The sequence below is a fragment of the Hemitrygon akajei genome, chromosome 30, assembly GCF_048418815.1.
Source record: "Hemitrygon akajei chromosome 30, sHemAka1.3, whole genome shotgun sequence".
Taxonomy (NCBI): domain Eukaryota; kingdom Metazoa; phylum Chordata; class Chondrichthyes; order Myliobatiformes; family Dasyatidae; genus Hemitrygon; species Hemitrygon akajei.
The window spans coordinates 27059357-27081271 of NC_133153.1; the positions used below are offsets into that span (position 1 = coordinate 27059357).

Sequence of the window (21915 nt, forward strand, 5' to 3'; positions counted from 1 at the left end):
AGGAAATGAGACCCCATTGTTTCAATGACAGAAATATCAGAACCCTGAAGCTCGCTCCTCTCCCCCATTGCACAAGTAGCAACAGAAGCTTGCAAGCGGAAACTTGCTGTATGTTCCCAAGCCAGCAAAGAAAAAGCACAATATTATTACTTTGGGCACTTAATGAGATCCTTGCGACTGATGCAAACTAGTGGATTTTTGAATATCTGGTTGCAACTTGGTTAAAAATAATTGAAAATCGTCTCTTCACAACATCAAGATGGTTATAGGCTTTTGATAGCAGGTGAAGAGCTTGACTAAAATCACATTCAACTTGCTAAGAGGCTGGAAATCCAATTGAGAACAACTTTGCTTTCTCCCAGAGCTGTGGAAACCTATTCTGAATATCATTAGTTGTCCAGAAATTTTGCTTACTGCATTTGAAATTTGTTTGAGCTGTTATATAACTCTGCAGCTCAATAAGACATTCTTGTAATGTGGTGTCAACATCATTCACGTTCACCCCAAATGGATCCACCACCCAATCTGGAATATGTATCTCCAGCAGGTCTCTGAACTGAAATTCCATATCAGTGTGCAGTTGATTCATATGATCAAGATATACACTCAGATCTTATCCTGCAATTCTATTTTAAGAGACACCAGTGAAGGAAATTGCCCAATTTTTCTGCTGAAAACTGAGTTTTCCAAGGAAAGCAGTAACAGCCTCTGAAAGATATGAGATCAGTTTTCCTCTTGTAACTGTTTGTTTAATAAATTCCGTTTTTCAAACATATCTGCCAGGTAAAATATGTCGGACTTAGCAGTGACAATTTGTTTTCCAAGCTGCTTATCATTTAGTAATGCGACAACACTATCCCAAGTGCAACAAAACAATGAAAACAATTACCTTTTGATAACCATCAGACCTCTGTATACATTGGTCGCCAGTCAAAATCTTCTTCATTTTCCTCACAAAGTTGCCGAAAAAGACGACCTTGAAGAGCGTTTGATCTGATGAAGTTGACAGCCATTATTACAGGAACAAGGGTGTCATGCAAACTAAATGCAGCTAAACGCTGATAGTGGATGACATGAATCATGCAAAAAACATCAGGCACAGCAATTTTTAAATGAGCAATGGATCCTCTGTGTCTTCCTACCATCGATGCAACAACATCAGTTGCAGAAGCCATTGTATTTTCCAGCTGAATATTGTTTTCCAAGAAACATCTCCTGACTTCTTCAAAAATAGTTTCAACTTTGGTACTTATCTTAAAGTATTGAGCAAAAAGCATGTCCTCACTGGCCTGACCATATGTCATCAGAAGGGCTTCATGATCACATAATGTCCTTTCATTGATTTGCAGGGCAAACTTCTTAACTTGCACTTGTGCAACTAGTTGTTTTTCAACATCATCTGACATTTCATCAATGTACCTTGATGAGTTGTTAAGGGGATAGTTTGAATAGTTTCATATGCACTCTAATTCATAACAGCAGAAGTTACAATAGAAGGTGCAAGCAAGATCGATGATTCACCTGTCGTATGTGGATTGCCAGCTTTTGCAATTAAATTTCAAAACATTTGATTTACTTTTGGCCCTGATTGAAAATTATCATGTAGTTTTTTTTTGAAGTAATCTATTGTCTTGTCTTTCTTGTCCTTATGTGCTGTCTCCAAGTGTTTCCTCAGCTGACATGGCTGCATACTTCCATTTGAAAGTTTATACATACAAATTAGACAAAGTGGAATCCTTTTGTCGTGTGGGGCTGGAACAAAATTATGGGCAAGATACTCGATGGAATATTGTTAACATTCTTTCTTTGCTACAGTAGCCATGGCTAATCATATATATAGAAAATATAAAAAAAGAATAATATATGTGTGTGTGCATGGGTGTGTCTATATATATAACCAATAACAACATTTGTGTGAGTAGGGTTATAGTAAATCCTAGTAAACATCAAAGAATTATAATAAGTATAATCTCACATGAAGGAGTATCAGTGTTAAATATACATGTAAAGATAAAACCAGCTTTTTAGGCAGTACTTGTTTAATAACTTAATTTTTAGACATTTCAGAAAAATACCATTATATATGCAAATTTGATGTGTCAATAAAGTGCCCGTACTCACCAAGAAAAGGGATTGAACTTTCTTTCAAAACATGATGCAGTATCAGGGATTTAATGGAAGCTATAGTGTTAGATAGGGATGCAGTGGTAGACTTCACAAGGTCTCACCACTCTGGAGTTCAGTCGTCTCTGGCAGATGATGCCACTGCAGTAACTACAGACTTCTTGTCTTGTTCCAGGGCTGAAATTGTTGCCACAAGAAGACAGAGGTTTAAGGTGCTGGGGAGTAGGTACAGAGGAGATGTCAGGGGTAAGTATTTTACGCAAAGAGTGGTGAGTGCATGGAATGGGCTTCCGGCAACGGTGGTAGAGGCTTTTGGATAGCGGTCTTTTGGATAGGGACATGGAGCTTAGAAAAATAGAGGGCTATAGGTAAGCCTAGTAATTAAGGTAGGTTCATGTTCGGCACAACTTTGTGGGCCAAAAGGCCTGTATTGTGCTGTAGGTTTTCTATATTTTAATGTATTATAACAGGTCAGTGGAGGCAAACAGAACCAGCCTTCTGCTGCATACTTGCTGATTGGCCTTGCTGCAGACAACACCCTCCCCGTCCAATCCGCAATTTGTGATTTGGGGGCAGATGTGGAAGGGGGCTCCATGGGCCGCCCTACAGGGAGTGAACGGTGATTTGTGCATGGTCAAGCAGGAGCAGAAATAACGACTGGCGTGCTGCAACCACAACCCCCTACCGCGCGCACGCGCACACACACAGACACGTGCATATATACACACACACAACACACCACATACACAACCCACCACACACACACACACACACAACACACACACACAGACACGTGCATATATACACACAACACACCACACACACACACACACACACACACACACACACACACACACACACACACACACACACACACACACACACACGTGCATATACACACACACACACAACACACCACATACACAACCCACCACACACACACACCACATACACAACCCACCACACACACACACACACACACGCTATATGGATTGGCTGCCTCATTTGCATCATCTAGCATATTTTCCCATTCATTTCAGTCAGGGTTCCTATTAAATTACTGTACTGTACATTTATTCATTTCTTTTTTATTTATATATTTTAGTAATATTTCATTAAAACAGTAAGCTTACCATGGCTCTGTCAGAAACTCCTGCGGCCCCCAGTTTCTTGTGTTTTTATTTGTGGCCCCTACGAAATCAGGCTTGGCCCCTGGGAGACCATAAGGTCCACCTCGAGAGCCACTGATTTATATGGTACTAAGTCAAAAGGCACAATAAATGGTCACTCTTTTACAGCTGCAGGATCCATTTTGGAGTTTCTATATTCTCTTGATAAACTTGTGGGTTTCTGTTTGGTGCTCTGTCTTTTCTCCCCTCCCACCACATCCCAAAGATGTGCTGGTAACTTCATTGACTAAATTATCTTTCTTTTAGAAAATAATTCAAGAGGAGCTGATTGACATGAATAAGAGAATCATCTGCAGGAGTACATGGAAGTAAGGACAGGGGGAATAGAATGCAGGGATTTTTGATCTGCTGGGAGCTGGTATTGGGCCCAATGACTTGTGTTGCGAAATCGAAGTAAATCCAGACTTACAATTACCAAATGTGTAAAATCTAAAGAATTTCCATTATTTTAAAAAATTATTTCAGTTTTAAAACTGTTTTAAAATTGTTAAATGACATGAAGGTTTTAGCCAGGGTTTGGGCTTTGCTAGTTACCAAGACTATAAGGGCATTTCATGATTTTTGGGCTGTGATACTGCAGTTCAGGATGATTCAGACCAACGAGAGGTTAGGCAGTTAAGAACGACCCCAGCAAGAATAGGTTCAATATCTCCTTGTATTAAACATACATTACAGTATAATTTCCCATCATAAACTAATACTTGGTCAACAATTGCAGGATAGTAGTGCAAATGATATTTGTCCATAAACAACTCTGGGCTTTTGTACAGAAGGTTGCTGCAATTTCTAACCATTTCAACATGCCTCACTCTGCAGAGATCCAGGACATGAGTCCACAGGGTAAACAACAACACTGGAGAATGATTAACAAGACAAGCATAGTCCAAATTAGAATAATGCCAATACCAAATCACATACACCAAGCAAACAGAAGACAAGTGGCATTGTGAGATAAAAGTGACAGTGAGAAATTTAAGAACATATATTTTTAAAATCTCCAGTGATTAAAACCTGAAGAATCCGAGTGAGAAACGATTACTCTTAAGTTGTGCAGCAATTGTTTGACAACAATTAAAATCCACTGAAACTAGAAAGGATAAGCTTTAGCTTTCCATGGGAGGTTGAGTAAGCATCTAGTGGTAATATTTCCTCTCGTGTTTCAGTGATATATCTCTCTGTCAAAGCCAGGTAAAACAAAGCAAAGCAATTTCCAGACTTCTACATTTAAAGATAAATTCGACGTCACTAGAAGTGGCTGCTGATTTCACTCCTTTTTAATGTCAACACTGAGAGCCTCACCATTATTATTATGGCAAAATTCAGAACAAGTATCGAGCAGACCACGTCATGATAAGCACAATATCTTCCTGCATAAGGTATTCCCTGCACACTATAGCTCAGGACTGCCAAAGGGTTTTGGCCCGAAACGTCAGCTGTACTTTTTTCCATGGATACTGCCTGGCCTGCTGATTTCCTCCAGCATTTTGTGTGTGTTGGGCAAGTACAATACATAAATAAATAGATAGATAGATAATACTGAGAACATGAGTTGCAGAGTTCTTGGAAGTGAGTCCACTGTGGAATCAGTTCAGAGTTGAGGTGAGTACAAGTTAACCAGGACGGTTCAGGAGCCTAATAGCTGAACGGTAATAACTGTTCCTGAATCTGGTGGTGTGGGACCTAAAGCTCCTGCACCTCCTATCCAGTGGCAACAGCAAGAAGGGAGCGTGGGCTGGGTGGTGCGGGTCCTTGATTATGGATACTGCTTTCTTGTGGCAACACTCCTTGTAGGTGTACTCAATGGTGGCAAGGGCTTTGCCATTCGGCAGCAGTATTATTTTGGCAGTCAGCTGAATGAAGTACTTGTTATGAGAGATATATAATTCAGATGTCAGTTTCAAGCTGGCCTCTGTGCTAACAGTAGAACGCAAGACTCATCAAGATACGGTGAACGTTGCCTTCAGCCTCGTTTTGCTTCAATATCATGGATAGGCAGAGACACTAACCTATGGTGAGTGAATAAGGCTCGGAATATCTTTTCTGGACGTAAATGATAAATCTGACGGTGTCAACATTGAAACGCAATATTCTGCAAATTCTCCCACATATGATAAAATACGTCATTTCAATATTCAAGTTTGTTTAGTGTCATTTCAAGCACACAAGTGTAAGGAAGAATGAAATAATTGTTACTCTGGAGCCAATGTAACACAAAAACACACTAATATAAAGCACACAATAATAAGTGCCTTCAAAGTACTTCATAATGTTTGGCACAATTGACACTGAGCAGTAGTTATTTAGTTCTGAAGGTGTAGGGTTTTTCAGTAAGGGGTGATGGTGGCTGATTTGAAGTATGTGGGGACAGCAGCCTGGTTGAGCAAAGTGTTGAAGACTTCGGTGAACTGGTGTACACACTCAGCCTGGAATGTTGTTGTCTGGTCTGGCTGCCATACAGGGGTTGACTCTCTACAGAATCCTTCTCATGGCTGCTGTTTCACTCACAGTCTGCTGCTCACCTGGGGGGAGGGGGTAGCTTTCATGGCTGGTGTTGTGTTGCCTCAAGATGTATAGTGTCAGGGAAGGAGTACAGTCAATACAGTTTTTCCTTCTGTGGTCAGTAATGCCCTTGATGCACAGCCATATATGCCTGGGATTGTTACCAGACAGGTGTTCCTGAATTTTTTGTATGCAGGTGGCTCTGAGAGCTGTTCTATCTTTGGACTTACATTGGCTTCAGATTTACTATGGCCAAATCAGATTTTCACATTATTCCTGTACCAATCACTAATCATTTTTGGCGTGAAGTTTGGAGCTTTGATTCACCATTTCCTTCTTCCTCAGCTGTTGCCTCTCCCCAGCACTAACCTATAGATGTAATTAAGTCTTAGCATTCATGATTGCACATTAGTTTGTTACTGAGATACAATAAATCTCTCCCCCTCCAACCAGGTGTTGTTTTCTTAAAATGCTACATGGTCAGAGTCAGAATGTAGATTACTATCACTGGCATAAGTCATGAAATTTGTTGTTGTGCAGGAGCAGTACAACAATAATAGAAAACAGTAAATTACAGTAAGTATACATACATAAAATAAGTAATGTAAAAATAAAAATTGAAAATGTAGTGAGGTAGAGTTCATGGGTTCAGTGTCCATTTAGAAATCTGATGGCAGAGGGGAAGAAGCTGTTCCTGAATCATTGAGTGTGTGCCTTCAGGCTTCTATACCTCCTTCCTGATGGTAGCAATGAGTCAAGTCAAGTCATTTTTTATTCTCATTTCAACTATAACTGCTGGTACAGTACATAGTATAAATGAGACAACATTTTTTCAGGACCATGGTGTTACATGACACAGTACAAAAACTAGACTGAACTACGTAAAAACACAAAAAACCACTAGACTACAGTCCTACCCAGGACTGCATAAAGTGCACAAAACAGTGCAGGCATTACAATAAATAATAAACAAGACAATAGGGCAGTAAGGTGTCAGTCCAGGCTCTGGGTATTGAGGAGTCTGATAGCTTAGGGGAAGAAACTGTTACATAGTCTGGTCGTGAGAGCCTGAATGCTTCAGTGCCTTTTTCCAGACAGCAGGAGGGAGAAGAGTTTGTATGAGAGGTGCATGGGGTCCTTCATAATGCTGTTTGCTTTACGGATGCAACGTGTAGTGTAAATGTCTGTAATGGCGCGAAGAGAGACCCCGATGATCTTCTAAGCTGACCTCACTATCCGCTACAGGGTCTTGCGATCCGAGATGGTGCAATTTCCGAACCAGGCAGTGATGCAGCTGCTCAGGATACTCCCGATACATTGTAGAATGTGATGAGGATGGGGTGTGGGAGATGGACTTTCCTCAGCCTTGGCAGAAAGTAGAGATGCTGCTGGGCTTTCTTTGCTATGGAGCTGGTGTTGAGGGACCAGGTGAGATTCTCCACCAGGTGAACACCAAGAAACTTGGAAGAGATCATGTCCTGGGTGACAAGGGTCCTTGATGATGGGGCTGCTGCCTTTTTGAGGCATCACCCTTTGATGATGTCCTGGATACGACAATGATGGAACTGACATTCTCTGCAACTTATTTTGATCCTGTACAGTAGCACTCCCCCCACCCCAACCAGATGGTGATGCAGCCAGTTAGAATGCTCTCCACAGTACATCTGAAGAAATTTGCGACTGTCTTTGGTAACACTAGCAAACCATACCATAGTCTTTCTCTTAAAACTCCTTCAACCTACATTCTTCATCGAGCTCTACTGCAGTGGAGTACTAAAGGAGGTGAAGCTTCAGATGAAACATTACAACAAACAACAACACACACAAAATGCTGGTAGAACACAGTAGGCTAGGCAGCATCTATAGGGAGAAGCGCTGTCGACGTTTTGGGCCGAGACCCTTCGTGATGCAACATTAAACTGTTTCAATAGCTGTGAGAGTTTCTGGCTATCTTTCATCAAAAAAAAAAGTTTAACTTTTTTTTAAAAAAGCATAGGTTGATGAGGCTGGGAAGGATGTTACAATCTTTATAATATGCAAAGCTGCGATTTCTACCCAGCTGTCATCTTCATTGCATGTCCATCCACCAATCCAGGTGTCATCTCGCCATTTCCATCCACAAATCTTCAGAACTTTTACACTGAACAACCCACATCTCATTTGAACTGCATGTCCATCCACCAACCCGGCCCTCGCCTTCATCACTTGTCTCGACCACATCTCCATCCATCAACCCCGCTGTCACTGGCAAGGGTTCATCCGACGCATGCGTATTTGCTCACAAGCGTCAACCGGAAGTAGTGGCATTCGAACTGACATTTCCGGTCTGGTAATGGTGCGTCAGCTCCGCCAACTGAGCCGGATTTGCTCCAGTTTGTCCCGTCTCTGCATCTTATGGTTCACTCTGGACCGCGCTCCTCCCTCATCGTTTAATTTCCCGCACACGTTCCAGGAGCAGCCCTGAGCCGAGGCGTTCTTCGGCCCTTTAGCAGGCATTTGACCCGAGGAAGGCAGAGGCCCCGCGCCCACCCCCCTCACCCACTCTAGGGCTTTTGGAAGGAGCTTTTGGGGGCGGCCGCTGGGCGCAAATGTCCTGCGTCGTGGTGATGTGTACCTGCTCGTCGGCAGTCAGGCTCCTTCGCTCGTCCATAAACACTTCGAGTCTGGGTAAGGTCTAGACTGGGTTTAGGAGGAATACTCGGCCTTCAGTATCTAAAGGGAACGCAGGATCGTGGTTGCAACATCATTGTTTTTTGTTATCATATCCCAGTGGGTTATGACCTACTGCAAATTTTTGGATTCAAGCCCCGCTCATATACATAATTCAACACAATCGTTGACTGTGGGACTTGTCTGTTGCGTCAGGTGGACGCGAAAGATCCCACCCCACAGCATGCGAGTTAGACTTCAAGCAGTGCTTAAAATTATATTTATTTCATTTGTGTTTGTGGGGGCTTTCTCAGTGCAACTTGGCTGCAACAGTTTCTACATTTTTGTAACCACTGAGTCTAAAGCTACTTCATTTGTAAAGCATTTTGGCTATCTTGAAGTTTAGACAATAACTCTCCATAATTATGTATGGCTTTTACTAAATGCTGCTTTTAGAGAGAAATGTGACTTTTTAGGTGAACAATGCAATTACACAATATTATTATGTCACTTATGTGTAATGCATTGTTGAGCATGGACATGTTATTACTGTGGTGTCATTGGTCAAGATGTCTATTGTCTTTTTTACCGTCTGAAGTTATTCATTGTCAGCCTGACTCACCTATGGTCAGTTTTGAATGAATTAATTTGCCTCTTACACATTACAAAGTCAGTTTTCTTTAGTTATCTTCGAACATTGTACCTTATAACGATTACACCAGTCGTTTGTTATGCGCCTTGTTGTCTAACGTGGGCGATCATGGTCATTCCATGACCAAGATTGTTCTCAGCAAAATTTTCTACAGAAGTGGTTTGCCACTGCCTTCTGCTCAGCAGTGTCTTTACAAGAAGGTTGACCCCAGCCATTATCAATTCTCTTCAGAGATTGTCTACCTGGTGTCAGTGGTCACATAACCAGGAATTGTGATATGCACCAGCTGCTCATAGGACCATCCACCACCTGCTCCCATGGCTTTACACGATCCTGATCGGGGTGGGTCTAAGCAGGTGCCTCACCTTGCCCAAGAGTGACCTGCTGGCTAGGGGAGGGAAGGAGTGCCTTACACCTCCTTTGGTAAAGACATTATCTCCGCCCTGCCACCATGATTCTCCCATCATCCTCAATAGGACTCTGGTTAAAGAACGTTTGTCAATTTGGTACTGTATTAAATATGGTGGACTGGAATATTCATAATCTATAGGAAGACTGTACGAGATGCTAGCACAATAACCAGTTCTCCTTTTGGTATTGTGAATTTTTTTTACACCTATAATTTCATTTTTATTGTTTATAACAAAATGTTCCCTAGCTTATATTAAAAGTAGTTACACATAATGTGTCAGTCTTTGTCAGTAGTTAAAGACTTAGTTGTTTTAAACTGCAAAGAATTTTTTTTCTTCCTTTTCGTTTCATTTACTTTGATGTCACTCATTGTAAGGGTGGCTTTATCACCAAAGCCTATAATTAATTTTAATACTTGTATTTATATTGTAGTTAGAAATGGTTAAGTGGCTGTCTCTAAGATTATATTATTGGCCAATCAAAGTTCATACCTTTAGGATAGAATCAATTCAGAAATTAACCATTCGGCCTTTCAGTCCACATTCATACATTCGCCTGAATTAAGATTGTATCCTGCCCTGCTGTGCCTCTGAAAGTGTCAATCCACGTGTCTCTTCATTGTATCTGGTTCCATTGTGCCTTCTAGCTGCAAGTTTCAGACATCAGCCACTCTCCTTGTATGGAAAAGGCTAAAGTTCTAGCACTGATCCCTATGGTACAGCACTAGATGCAGTTTTCCGATCAGAAAAACATCCTCCCACCACCATCCTTTACTACTTTTTCACAAATTAGCTAGCTCACCTTGAATCCATTAGCCTTGACCATCCTACAATGTAGGACCTTGTCACAAGTCTGTCCTGTCCACATAGATAATATCTGCCCTGCCTTCATCAATATAATCTGTTGCCACCTCAAAAAAAATTCAATTAAATCAGTCGTGAATTTCCCTTACCAAGCCATTCTGACTCTTCCTGTTCGGCTTTTGTCTTTTCAAATAAACATAAATCCTGAATTTTTGAATTCTCTCCAATAATTGCCCTGCCACCTAAAGAAGGCTCTCTGACCTGTAACAACCAGGCTTGTCCCTGCTGCCCTCCAAAAACAAAGGAAGACTATGAACTATATTACAGTCTTCTGGTTGCCTGTGGCTAATGAAGATGCAAAGCTCTTTGAAGAGGCCCAGCACTCTTCGCTCTTGTAACACTTGCATGCTGGTGTAGATCTTAATTGGCCCTGGGGATTTATTAACCCTTGTGTATTCCAAGACAATCTAGTACTTTTTTAATATTGCATGTTCCAGTAACTCTCCTTCCTGAGCCTACATAGATGGACAGACATGACATGTATTCATTTCAAATGTCAACCATAAATGCTGGCTCCAATATTGATTACCATTTCCCTAAGGAAATGCACTCTCTTGCTCCCAAAGTACTGAGATTCTCTTTATCCTACCTGCTATGAAGATTTCTTGGCCAATTTTTGCCCTCTTAATTTACTTAAGTGCTCCCACACATAAATTTCTCAAGGGACTTGCTTGATTGTAGTTGCCTGTAATTGTCGTATGTTTCCTTTTTTTTAAACCTGATTAAACCTTCAGTAATCGTTGAAATTCAAAGTTTTGTAATCTTTCACCCTTACTGGAACTTGCTGTCCCAAAATCTTTGCTAACACTTTTAAATAACTCACTTGTCAGATGTTGTTTTGCTCATCTACTTTTGGCAGTTTCTCCCTTGTGCAACATTCCCCCAATTTAGGTCCTAACTTGAGGACCAGTCTTTCTCATTCATCTTGAATCTTGCACAATCGTGGTCACTGTTTCCCAAGTGTTTTCTCTCCATCAATACTTCCACCACCTACCTCATTTCATTTCTTAAGATGACGTTAAGTACAGTCCACTTTCTAGTAGGACTATTGACATACTGAATCAGGAAACTCACTTGGACACACTTCCACTCCATTCTAAATTCCATTCTATCCACATTCCTTTGATGAAGACAATAAGTCAATATTGGGAAAGTTGTAAAATCTGCCCCAACTATCACCCTGTTGCTTTCTGCAACTGGCTAAGGTATCTGGTAACCCTACTAAAGTGATTCCTCTCTTACTCCTGTATTCCATCCCACTTAGCCTCCAGAATATCCTTTCTACTGTGACACCCTTGCTGTTGAGCTATATGATTCCCCCTTTTTTGTATCTCCATCAGTCACATCTGAAACTTTTCTTCCTTGGATCATTAACCTGCCAGTCCTGCCCTTCGTTTGTTACTGCAATAATGTTGAAATTCAAGTGAATCAGAACATGGAATGAACCTCCAATCAAAAGCAAAAATTCTGGAAAGACATAGAAACAATTGGTCTCAGCATTGGAAAGAAGATGAGCATAGGTATTAGAAATAATATTTATACAACTGAAATTAAACTTTGGAAAGCAACGCAATCGTGAATTTGCATTTCATTTCAGGACTTGCATCTATGCGGTTCCATTTCCCATTGCTGGGAAATCTTGAAGAGCGAGGAGGAAGAAAATATCCTGGGCGAGCATTTCATGAGACAGTTACTGTACTTGCTTCAAAGGATGGAGGTAAAGATACAACTGGAGATGGCAGCAAGGTACATTTCTGGATTACTGATGAAACCTTTGTTTTGCTTTCTGCTCAATGTGAAGTTCAGATCACTCAAAACTTTGCTGCTGGTGAACTAACTTGTATGATGTACAGCTCACCATTTAACCTTGTTCTTGCTGATCTTAATTGGCTACCAGTTAGACATCTCAGTGATTTTTAGAACTTCTGCTTTAAAATACCTCCATTGTTTATCCCCCAATATATCCCTGCAATCTCCTGCAGCCTTGTAACCTTAAGGTATCTGCTCTCTTCAAATTCTCTCATGGTTACTAACTACTTAACTACTTTACCCCAGCAGCAAAGGTTTAGGTTGTCAAGACTCACTCCTTTCTTTGTCCCCCTTTCCTCCTTTTAAGATGCCCTGTAAAACCTATCTCTGAACTGAAGTGTTGGTCCTCGTGGAGAAAAGCTCTTTGTATGGGTGAACATCAATTGTCATTTAATACTACCAGTGTGAAGTACTTTGTTTTCCTTTACTATGCAGATATTGCCATATAAATGAAAGCTGTTCATATTGTTATTTTATGGATCTAGAATTGCAATATTTCTACAAAGTAGCACTCAGAATCAGGTTTATTATTACTGACATACACTCACTGTCTATTAGGTACAGGAGTGGACCTGGTGTGGTCATCTGTTGCTATAGTCCATCCACTTCACGATTCGACATGTCCAATGTCTATAAAAAGTATTCACCACCCGCCCCTGGAAGTTTTCATGTTTTATTGTTGTATAACATTGAACCACGGTGGATTTAATCTGGGTTTTGTTCTTTTGTGTCAAAGTGAAAAAAATCTCTACAAAGAGATCTAAATTAATTACGGACATATACAACACAAAATATTTGATTGCATAGGTATTCAACCCCTTCAAGTCAGTATTTAGTAGATGTACCTTTGGCAGCAATTACAACCTTGAGTCTGTGTGGATAGGTCTCTATCAGCTTTTCACTTCTGGAGTCTGCAATTTTTCCCTATTCTCTTTACAAAACTGTTCAAGCTCTGTCAGATTGCATGGAAATCATGAGTGAACAGCCCTTTTGAAGAGCAGCAGCAAATTCTCAATTAAATTGAGGTTTGGACACTGACTTTGACTTGGCCAGTCAAGGACATTAACTTTATTGTTTTTAAGCCATTCCTTAAAGGGTCCAGATGAGGTTCACAAGGATGATTCCAGGAATGTAAGGGTTCTCATATGAGGAACGTTTGATGGTTCTGTGTCTGTACTCACTAGAAATTAGAAGGATGGAGGGGTTGGGGGATCTCATTGAAACCTTGTGAATGTTGATAGGCCTAGACAGAGTAGATGTAGAAAGGATGTTTCCCATTGTGGGAGAGTCTAGGACAAGTGGGCACAGCCTCAGGATAGAGGGGTGCCCTTTCAAAACAGAAATGCAGAGAGATTTCTTTAGCCAGAGGGTGATGAATTTGTGGAATTTGCGGCCATATGCAGCTGTGGGGAGTCAGGTCGTTGGGTGTAGATTGATAGGTTCTTTTTTTCAATCTTTTTATTATTGTTATTAATATCAACAAAATAAAATGATACATAGATAATGGGATTACAAACATACACTTTCCAACTAAACATGAGAGAATACATAAGCAATGATTACAGTATAAATGAGTATTCCCAAATCATGAACGATACAATATACAAATAAACAAGTCAAACCTAGGTATATCATAATATATATTTTTTAAAAAAACAGAAAAAAGAAAAAAAAGTTTATGCAAAAAAACTAATAATCTAATAACTAATAGAGAAAAAAAGAAAAAAGAGAAAAAGAATAGAAAAAAAAGGGCTGTTTATAATATCTCACAACAATAAAAAATCATCAGTGTCGTCAACTCCGATCCTCTCAACATATATACAATCAAAACTGGAAAAACAAATAGGCTTGGAACAGGGTCATATTACATCATATGAAAATATTGAATAAATGGTCTCCATATCTTTTCAAATTTAATAGAAGTATCAAATACAACACTTCTAATTTTTTCTAAATTTAAACATAACATAGTTTGAGAAAACCAATGAAATACGGTAGGAGGATTAATTTCTTTCCAATTCAACAAAATAGATCTAGCCATTAATGTAAGAAATGCAATCATTTGACAAGCGGAAGAGGATAAATGGAGTGAGTCCGTCATTGGTAAACTAAAAATTGCAGTAATAGGATGAGGTTGTAAATCAATGTTCAATACCGCAGAAATAATATCAAAAATATCTTTCCAATATTTTTTCAAAAGCGGACACGACCAAAACATATGAGTTAAAGACGCTATCTCAGAATGACATCTGTCACAAATAGGATTTATATAGGAATAAAAACGAGCCAATTTATCCTTGGACATATGAGCCCTGTGCACAACTTTAAACTGTATTAATGAACGTTTAGCACATATAGATGATGTATTAACTAATTGAAGAATTTTATCCCAATTCTCAATAGGGATAATAAGGTTAAGTTCTCTTTCCCAATCATTTTTAGTCTTATAAAAGGGCTCTGAACATATCTTCATAATTATATTGTAAAGTTTTGATATTAGCCCTTTCTGAAAAGGATTTAGTTCAAACAAATTCTCCAAAATACCTGAAGACACAAAATTTGGAAAAGTAGGAAGTACAGTATTTAAGAAATTCCTAATCTGTAAGTATCTAAAAAAATGAAATCTAGGCAAATTATATTTATTAGATAATTGCTCAAAAGACATAAAACAATTATCCAAAAATAAATCGGAAAATCGTAATAATCCTTTAGTCTTCCAAGCTGAATAAGCTTGGTCTATAATAGAAGGATAAAAAAAGCAATTGGATACAATAGGAATATTTAAAACAAACTGAGTCAACCCAAAAAATTTCCGAAATTGAAACCGTATACGTAAAGTATGTTTAACTATCGGGTTGTCAATTCGTTTCGGCAATTTAGAAAGAGCAAAGGGAAGAGAAGTCCCTAAAATAGAACCCAATGCAAATCCTTGTACAGATTTAATTTCCAAGTCCACCCAATGAGGGCTAAAAGATATATCCTAATCCTTTAACCAACATATCAAATATCGGATATTAACTGCTCAATAATAAAATCTAAAATTAGGCAATGCCAATCCACCTTCCTTCTTTGCCTTCTGTAAATATATTTTACCTAACCTAGGATTTTTATTCTGCCATATATATGAGGAAATTTTTGAATCAACATTAGCAAAAAAAAAGATTTTGGAATAAAAATTGGTACCGCTTGAAATATATATAAAAACTTGGGTAAAATAACCATCTTAATAGCATTAATCCGACCTATCAGAGATAAAGATAGTGGTGACCATTTAGTAAACAAACATTTAATTTGATCAATTAAGGGTAAAAAAAATAACCTTAAATAAGTCTTTGTAGTTTTTTGTGATTTTAATCCCTAAGTAAATAAAAGAGTCATTAACTAATTTAAAAGGTAAATTTCCATAAATTGGAACCTGTCTATTTAAAGGAAACAATTCACTTTTATTAAGATTTAATTTATACCCGGAAAAATCACTAAATTGAACCAACAATGATAAAACTGCAGGAATGGATTTCTCAGGATCAGAAATAAATAATAATAAATCATTTGCATATAATGATAACTTATGTATATCTGTCCCACGATTAATGCCAAAAATGTTCTGTGATTCTCTGATAGCAATTGGCAAGGGTTCTAAAGCAATATCAAATAATAATGGACTGAGAGGACAGCCTTGTCTAGTACCCCGAAGTAAACGAGAAAAGGGAGATCTTAAATTGTTAGTAAGCACCGAGGCTACTGGAGTATGATATATCAGTTTAATCCAGGAAATGAATGTCGGACTAAAATTAAACTTCTCAAGCACATAAAATAAGTATGGCCATTCAACTCTTTCAAATGCTTTCTCTGCATCTAATGAAATAACACATTCTGAAGTGTTATGTGAAGGAGTATAAACAATATTCAATAATCTCCTAACATTGAAAAAAGAATAGCGATTTTTAATAAAACCGGTTTGATCTTCCGAAATAATTTGGGGTAATACCTTCTCCAGCCTGGATGCCAGTAACTTGGAAAAGATCTTGGAATCTACATTCAATAAAGATATTGGTCTATAGGATGCACAGTCAGTAGGGTCTTTATCTTTCTTCAGTATTAAAGAAATGGAAGCTCTATAAAAAGATTGTGGCAGATTGCCCAATCTAATTGCTTCTTCAAAAACCCTGCATAACCAAGGAGAAAGAGTAGCGGAAAAACATTTTAAAGATTCTACTGTATACCCATCTGGACCTGGTGCTTTCCCAGAATTCATAGAGGAAATAACCCCTTTAATTTCTGCATCCGTAATAGGAGTTTCTAATATTGAAAGATCATCTGATGATAATTTTGGAAAATTCAATTTCCCAAGAAAATCACACATGGTATTACGATCATTAGGGAATTCGGAATGATACAGGGAGGTATAAAAATCTTGAAATGATTTATTTATCTCATCATGGTTAACTGTCAGATCCCCATTCTGCTGACGGATCTTAGTAATTTGACGTTTAACCAAAGCATTCTTCAATTGACTAGCTAACAGTTTACCCGATTTATCACTATGTATATAAAAATCAGATCTGGTTTTCATTAATTGATTTTCAATCGAAGATGTAAGTAATAAACTATGTTCCGTTTGAAGTTCAACCCTTTGTTTGTAAAGCTCCTTGCTAGGAGTAATCGAATATTTCTTGTCAATCTCTTTAATTTTATCAACCAATAAAAGAGTTTCCATCTTAATGCGTTTTCTCAGACCAACAGTATAAGAGATAATCTGTCCACGTATATATGCTTTAAAAGAGTCCCAAAGTGTTCCACAAGAAATATCATCCGTGGAATTAGTTGAAAAGAAGAAATCGATCTGTTCCTTCATAAATTTAATAAAATCCGGATCTTGCAATAAGGTAGAATCAAATCGCCATTGTCTAGCACTAGAAGCTGTATCCGTAAATTTAATAGAAAGTTTTAATGGAGCATGATCAGAGATGGCTATAATATCATAATTACAACCAATTACCGATGGAATAAAACAAGAGTCAATAAAAAAATAATCAATTCTCGAGTAGGAATGATAAACATGTGAGAAAAATGAAAACTCTTTGTCCTTAAAATGCCGAAATCTCCAAATATCAAAAATTCCATTATCAGTCAAAAAAGAGTTAATACAAGTGGCCGACTTATTAGGTAAAGTCTGAGTAGATATAGATTTGTCCATCAAAGGATTTAAACAACAATTAAAGTCACCACCCATTATTAACTTATATTCATTTAGATTAGGTAAAGAAGTAAATAAGGACTTAAAAAAATCGGGACAATCCACATTTGGAGCATAAACATTAACCATTGCAAACTTTTTGTTAAAAAGTAAGCCAGTAATTAACAAAAATCTACCATTCGGATCCGAAAAGATATGTTGGACAAATACAATAGAGGAGTCAATAAAAATTGAAACTTCCTTTACTTTGGCATTCGAATTCGAATGATACTGTTGACCCCTCCAAAACCTAAAAAAGCGATAATTGTCCTCTTTCCTCACATGAGTTTCTTGTACAAAAATAATATGAGCATTAAGTCTTTGGAATACTTTGAAAATCTTTTTCCGTTTAATCGGATGGTTTAATCCATTAGTATTCCAAGAGACAAAATTAATAGTCTGAGCCATATTTCTGAAATCAACCCTTTGGTATATAAAGGGTTGACCAAATTATGAACTCATGCACCCGGAAGAGGAACAAAAATAAGGGGCGGACCCAGAAGTGACGACATAGCGGACATTTTTGTAGTTTAAAATCAGCCCAAATGAAAAAACTAAAAAAAACTAGTATAAGAACCATAAGATTTAGAAAAAGACCTCCCACCCCCCCCCCCCCCACCCAAGAAGAAAAAAGACCATCCCAGCCAGGGGTAGGCTGGGAAAAAAGAAAAATGGAACTAACTCTACCCCCATATCAGCAGAAGACAACTCCGTATATAAAGGATAAAAAAAAGATCCACCCAAACTTTAAAGAAATAATAATCACTATACTAAAACCAAACTTCTTAATATAATTAATCGTAAAAAAAAACAAAAAGAATATAATCACTAGTAACTTATAAATCGGGTTAAAAACCCAAACACCAAAAAAAATTTAAACTGTGATAAGAGATGCATTATAGGAAGAAGATGAGAGATAAAAAAATGGCAAAATAAAAAAAAACAAAAAATATTTTAGAGAAGAAACTGCCATCTTAGTAAAAACTTCTAATTGAAAAACCATTTGGCTGCACCAGTGATAATTTGGTGTGTCATACTAAAAGGGGCTATTATTATTTTTTATTTTATATTTGTAGTTAGATCACTTTGTTTTTACTTATACGCGGAAGAGTCTTTTTCTGTTGATCAGTGTCAAAAAAGGCCAAATTAAATCCACTGTCATTCAAGGTTGTAAAACAACAAAGCATGAAGACTTCCAAGGGAGGTGAATACATTTTATAGGCACTGTAGGTGCACTTTTCCAAGATGCACTTCTGTACACTACTGTACATGTCGTCATTTCAGTTACTGTTGCTTTTCTGTCAGCTTGAATAAGTCTGGCCATTCTTCTCTAACCGCTCTCATTAAACAGGCATATTTGCCTACTGAACTGGTACTCACTGGATGTTGTTGTATCATTCTCTGTAAACTTGAGACTGTTGTGCATGAAAATTCCAGGAGATCAATAGTTTCTGAGATAGTATGGCACCAATACTCATTCCGTGTTCAAAGTCATTTAGATCACATTTCTTCCCCGTTCTGATGTTTGGCCTGAACCACAACCGAACCTTTTGACTATGCAAATGTCTATGTACTGTGCTGCCACCACATGATATTTGCATTACCGAGCAGGGGTACCTATAAAATGGCCTCTGAACAGTATGTCATGAGTAGTAGTAGGGTGCAATGCATTTAAGAAATTTTAAAAGTTCAATAATACAAAAGAGGAACAGTGAGGTAGAGTTAATGGAAAAAGCATCTGGTGTTCTCCTGCCGTATATGACACATAAACTCTTCTCGGGCTTCCAGTCACCTCCAGGTGTTGATTTTAACCAATGTCTCAATGACAAGCTCCACCATCTTGTCAGTGGTGATTCCTAGGCATGTCTAGTCCAGTGGTAAATATCCTCAACTCCCGTCACCTGTCCCTCAACCAATCAGGTTTCTGCTGCCCCCCGCCATTTAAAATCATATTCCAGTTCTTACTTAGAGCAAGACCTTTGACTTCGTTGAAGTTCTTACTCTCTAGTCTTATTTCAATGGCTTCCTTCACCAGATGGTCCCAAAAGCCATTTGTGTGGCACAGTAGTTCTGTGCCATTAGAGTCAATCCTGTGGTCATTGCGTATGCCATGTTCTGCGACTGCCGATTTCTCTGGGTAACCCAAATGGATACACTTCCTATGCTCCTTGATGCGGGTTTTCACCGTGCGCCGAAATATGCTGCTCCGCATTCACAGGGAATCCTGTAAACTCCAGCCATCCTGACTCCCAGGTAATCTTTGACCCACATTTGCTGGGATTTGAGCTTCCTTGTGTGTTTGTGGATGGTATATATCCAGTATTTCCTCAGGATCCTGGCAATCCTTCCAGAAACTGTGGAAATATAGGGAAGACAGGCAGTAGTAACACGTTCCTCCTTGTTAAGCATCCTGGTGTTTCCATCGGCCTTGTTAAGGGCCCAACTGATTTCCTTCGTCTTTCAGCCATTCTGTAGGAAAGTCATGCACAATTGACTTATTTACTTGTGGAGACTCTCCAGGTCCGAAATAGTTTTTGTACAGTTAATCAACAAAGATGAAGGTGTTCCTCTAAGTAAGAACTGGAATGTGATTTTAAACAAGGTGGGTCAGCGTAAACCTGATTGGTTGAGGACTAATTAGGAGGGATGGATGATGGGAGTTGAGTGCACATACCACTGGACTAGATATGCCTAGGCATCATCCCTGACATTGATGGTGGAGTTTGACATTGAACCATCAGTTAAAATAGACTCCTGCACCTGGCTGGAAGCCCGAGAAGAATTTATGCGTAGTGTTCATGGATTCTTGTGCCATTCAGAAATATGATTGCAGAAGGGAAGAAGCTGTTCCTACATTGTTGAGTGTGGGTCTTCAGACTCCTGTACCTCATCTCTGATGTTATAAATAAGAGGGTATGTCCAGATAGTTGGGGTTCTTAATGATGGTTGCTGCTTGCTTGAAGCACCGCCTTTTGAGTATGCCCTAAATGGTGGGGAGGTTTGTGCCTGTGATGGAGCTGAATGAGTCTCTAACCCTCTGCAGCCCCCTGTGCATTGGAGCCTCTACCCCATCAAATCACATGTTCCTGCTGGATCAAATCCTACAGGTTCTCTTGAACTCCTCCTCTCGCTATCTCCTGCCAAAAAAGGCCTCAACCCACCTCAGTGTTGGTCACAAAAACTGCTCCCCCAGCGTCCTCTAGAACCTTCTCCCAGTTCCACACTCCTGATTGGACGTCATGCATTCCTAAGCATCCCTCATCTTTAATGGTAACTCAAACACTGCCAACAGAACACACTGCTTCTACAGGAAGACCATTACATGAAATACCCTACAAAATTAGCAATGAAACCTTTATCAGGGTGTTACATGGCTTAGCCAGTATCTCCAAATAAGGAGACGGATATTTAATCTAGAATTTCTAGCAACTGAAATTCTCCCCTAATGTATTGCAGAAGTCTGTCAGCGAAGCGGGCAGCAAGCGATCATCTGGTTCAAGTGGATCTGGGAAAGGTGGAAATCAGCTGCGTTGCCCGAAGTGTGGAGACCCGTGCACTCATGTGGAGACCTTTGTTTGTAAGTAATACATTGATATAACTTTATTTTTAGATATTGTTGTATTGCTGTCAGGCATTTTGGTATGCACATTATTTGGAAACCTCCTTCAGTGGTTTTCTTCTGTTGCTTGGGTTTTGAGACCATGAATTTCTCCACACACTTTTGTCCCTTCATTTCTTTCTGTTAAATGTTCTAAATTCCCCAGTTTTCTTTCCAAGATTAGCTTCCCTGGCTTTGCATACAATTCTCTTTCGTGATCCATGTAATTAACATCCAAGGTCAATCCTTCCCCACCTGCAATCAGTAAATTCAATTTTCCGCTTCATTTTCTGTTTGGAAAATCTTCATCCATCATCTCAAATCTTATATCCATTCCTATCCCTCCCACAAAGCTTTGCTTCGGTTCCTCTTGTCAGGTTTTTGTGTCACCCACTGCACCACAAAATTCCACATGACATGAAGAATTTTTAACTGTTCCTGTCATCTTTTATTTTCATTGTGGTACATTCACCCACATGGAATTTTACTGATTTTTGTCATTGGTTTTCCACCTCATAGTTTTATTTTTAACTCACAGATTTTAACCAGTCAATCTGTAGCAGTTACTTCTCAGACTACAAGGTTACATCAGTTTTCTTAAAGCTCCATGCTTGACTCATTCTTTTGCATTGCCATTTGTACATCCCATGCCTCCCTCATATGCACATTTCCACTTTCCCTATGTTGTCAGCCTATTTGCCAAATATTAAATCATTCGTGGCTCTTGATTTTGCCCAGCTAAACTTGGGAAGTTTGAAGCAATCATTCTCAGCACACCAGACCCTAGCACAACATTAATTTTCCATCAAATCTTCTGTCCTGCGGCTTGTGTCTGGTTAAATAGCTCAAATTACCGTAGATTCCGGATTTTAAGCCGCTACTTT

The 21915-nt window shown here is 38.9% G+C and overlaps 1 protein-coding gene across 3 annotated transcripts in view; it reads left to right on the forward strand.

Moving 5' to 3' along the window:
- Positions 1 to 8386: 8386 nt before the first annotated feature.
- The window catches only part of clpxa (caseinolytic mitochondrial matrix peptidase chaperone subunit Xa), a 55324-nt gene continuing 41795 nt past the window's right edge, over positions 8387 to 21915 (forward strand). For 2 of the 3 annotated variants that reach the window (XM_073033173.1, XM_073033174.1), the window contains exons 1-3: positions 8387 to 8480; positions 11986 to 12134; positions 20890 to 21010. In XM_073033173.1, the coding sequence (XP_072889274.1) occupies positions 8402 to 8480; positions 11986 to 12134; positions 20890 to 21010 (349 nt within the window). In that variant the 5' untranslated portion in view covers positions 8387 to 8401. Of the gene's footprint in view, positions 8481 to 11812; positions 11909 to 11985; positions 12135 to 20889; positions 21011 to 21915 lie in introns of those variants that run through there. The other variant, XM_073033175.1, reaches the window with a different exon arrangement.